Genomic DNA, 2,747 nt, shown 5'->3' with positions numbered 1-2,747 from the left:
AGGATGCGGCCGATGATGATGGTACGTCCTGGCCGAGACCACAGTGTGTTCCATAGTAGCAATGAGGCTTCCCTCAAGTGACTGCCATGGGTTCAGTCAGACTCGGTGGGTATCCATCCAGCAGGTACATCCGGAACGTATCGGCGTACACTGACTACCCTCCTCACATGTCTCGATGGAGTAGATGCCGATGTGGAGGAGTCGTTGGCGGTGGTCGCTACCTCGACTATCTCACCGGAGAGGCTGGACCCAGCAGTCGTCCGTCCAGGTATGATTGCCGGCTAGGTTGGCCGCATGAAGTGTGGGGAGATATGCACATGGTCGAATACATGTGTTGGTGGCAATGTGGAACTGTTGGGAATTTCTCGCTGGTTGCTGTACACTTCTACCCGAATTCGTATGTCAAAATTTAGTGAGGAAAGCGAACATATATTCCTCCAACGCTGATCGATGCTGATGTCCTCCCTATTCTCAGGCCGCTTCGACAAGTGGATTGAAGTTCATCGAGTAAATCTCAACGATGTGGTCACTGATGAGGATTTGCCCCAAAATGAAACGTTTCTTCCCTGACGCTCGCCTTGGTTGAGTTCCTTTGCAGCAGCCAAGGGCATCGTGTTAGCGCTTACTGCTTATGGTTGACTGCCCGCCCACCTCCTCCCCATGCATCTCCTGTGACACAGCCGGTGCCGTGTGTACTCCCCACGATGATTATAATGGTTCCTACAATAACTATCCTCGGGGTCTCTTTTGGGCCCCTAGGGGAAAACATCTAGTGTCCTACTTCGCTGACAATACCTGTCGTATATTCGATGTAGACCAAGGACTGTCTCAGCCTATACGAACCGCGCAGGCCTCGGGGACCATAACTGCAGTGGAGATGTGCCCATTAGGGGCTGAGTGAGTACAGCCACGGCAGGCCCTTCACTGAATCGTCTTTCAGACCGGCTGATTTCCACTATGCAGTTTCGGTGAGAGATCGGCCGATTCACCTGGTCAACCTCCTCACTGGAGAAGTGGCCGCGAGGTGGGTCCGCGGCTCGCGCTTTATCTAGCTCAGTGTCGCCATCACAGTTACCAAGGCTACTCCCTCACTGATGAGGTTAGAGCCGCCTCGTGTCTGGCTTTCTCCCAAGACGGCTCGCGTTTGCTCGGTGGTGTCGCGGGACAGCCTCAAGTGTGGCTGTGGGACCTCACTCGTCCAGGCAAGAGCGCCTATCATCGTGTACCACACATCCTTCTAGGTGTCCCCAGTGCCATGGCTTCATGTTAGGTCTTATCAACTCGCAAAGGGAAGACCGGCCAGCGTGGGATCGTCTCGGCAGCGGCTTGGGTTGATGACAAATGCTATGCCTTGGGAACCTACAGCCGGTGAGTGTGTTTTACCTTTACCCCAAGGGGCTAGGGTGCTTCACTCAGTTCTATTGGTATATATGATGAACGCCAAGGGTCCAAGAGAAACGCCAAGTGTGTGAAGATGTTGTCGGCCCCAGATGGCGGTGGGATCACCTCCCTCAAGTGAGCTGACCCTCCTCCCTTGCACGCGAGCCCCTGTGTATCATCGTTTGGCCAGGTTGTCTCCCCAAGGGTTGCTGGTCAGTGGTCATCGAATGGACACTTCAATGCGGGTGTGGGACTTGAGATCCTCCGGTGTGGAACCCGTGACGATGTTGCCTCGCGCGACCAAGACCAATCAGCGCTTCGACTTTTCCTTCCTGGGCAATAGTCGGATTCTCGCAACTGGTGACGATAGTGGTCATGTCCTTTGGTAACGCCCTCGCACTCACTGCTGTTCTCCCACACGCATTCTTCCGCAGGTACGATACTCTCACTGGGGACTTGCTGGGCAAATGCTGTGTGGCGTCTTCGGGGGCTCCGTGCATTGCCGCTCAGATAGAGCCTGTCAGCCTCAGTAGACTCGCGGTGGGGACGGGGCAGAGAGTGTGGCCCACGTAAGTGGACGCAGCCTACCAGTTTACCATGGGCTATCACCAATCGCTACAGATACGTCTCAATGGGCGACGATGACAACACAGAGTTGCTACAGCCCAAGACGGACAATAGGGTAGCTGTAGTGAATTTCAGTGCCCCCGAAGGTCTCCTCTCGACCACCTTGCCAGCTGCTGTCCCGACTCCTATCGAGGCCCCGTTCCAGCATGACCAGCCCATCGTGGGTTCTGACTCGGAGGAAGCCGCGGCCCAGGTGTCTGAGCTGGCCGAGCCTCAGCCTGTGATCATACCGGAGGCTTTCAAGGGTCTACCGCCCCCACCTGGAGTGATAGCGCCCCCTTGTAGTGCTCAAATGCCCTGTAATGAGAATCATGAAGACCCTGCTGATTCCTCGCCTCTGGAGGGCCAAGCCGAGGCCGGACCAACTACTGCAATCGGTGATATCGACATGGCGGATGCTACCGAGCCTTGACTCCTCCTAACGTATCCTAGTGCTACTACTATATACTATTCACTGTCTCAATCGCTTGAGCTGTTTCTGGTAAAAGCTTGTGGTCGAGTTCACTGGTATTAGGTCAGTCATCGTGCCCCCGTATAGGTATAGTAAAATTCAATATTGCAGCCAACGCCTCCTCAGCGAGCTCGTCCGACTTCCGAGCGAGGTTCATAGAGCCGTATCAGTTTCAACACGGCAACAGCATCATCCTGTTGCATCAGAGGTACGCTATCACTCACTGCAGGCTTGAATCCTTTACTTCTAGAGCCCCCTCATTGGCTGCATCGAACCCTTCTGAAGGACT

The 2,747-nt window shown here is 54.6% G+C and overlaps 1 protein-coding gene across 1 annotated transcript; it reads left to right on the top strand.

The window, feature by feature from the left end:
- Positions 1–631: 631 nt before the first annotated feature.
- Positions 632–2,419, top strand: Pmar_PMAR026207 (hypothetical protein; the record flags this gene model as incomplete). Its single annotated transcript, XM_002774658.1, has 7 exons — positions 632–897; positions 941–1,024; positions 1,072–1,222; positions 1,271–1,368; positions 1,417–1,515; positions 1,815–1,949; positions 2,002–2,419. 7 exons carry the CDS (start codon positions 632–634, stop codon positions 2,417–2,419), a joined length of 1,251 nt encoding a protein of 416 aa, XP_002774704.1.
- Between the last annotated feature and the right edge of the window lie 328 nt (positions 2,420–2,747).

The sequence above is a fragment of the Perkinsus marinus genome, assembly GCF_000006405.1.
Source record: "Perkinsus marinus ATCC 50983 genomic scaffold scf_1104296958080, whole genome shotgun sequence".
NCBI classification, from domain to species: domain Eukaryota; phylum Perkinsozoa; order Perkinsida; family Perkinsidae; genus Perkinsus; species Perkinsus marinus.
The sequence above is the reverse complement of the archived record's forward strand: the minus strand, read 5'-3'. Positions and strand labels throughout refer to the sequence as shown.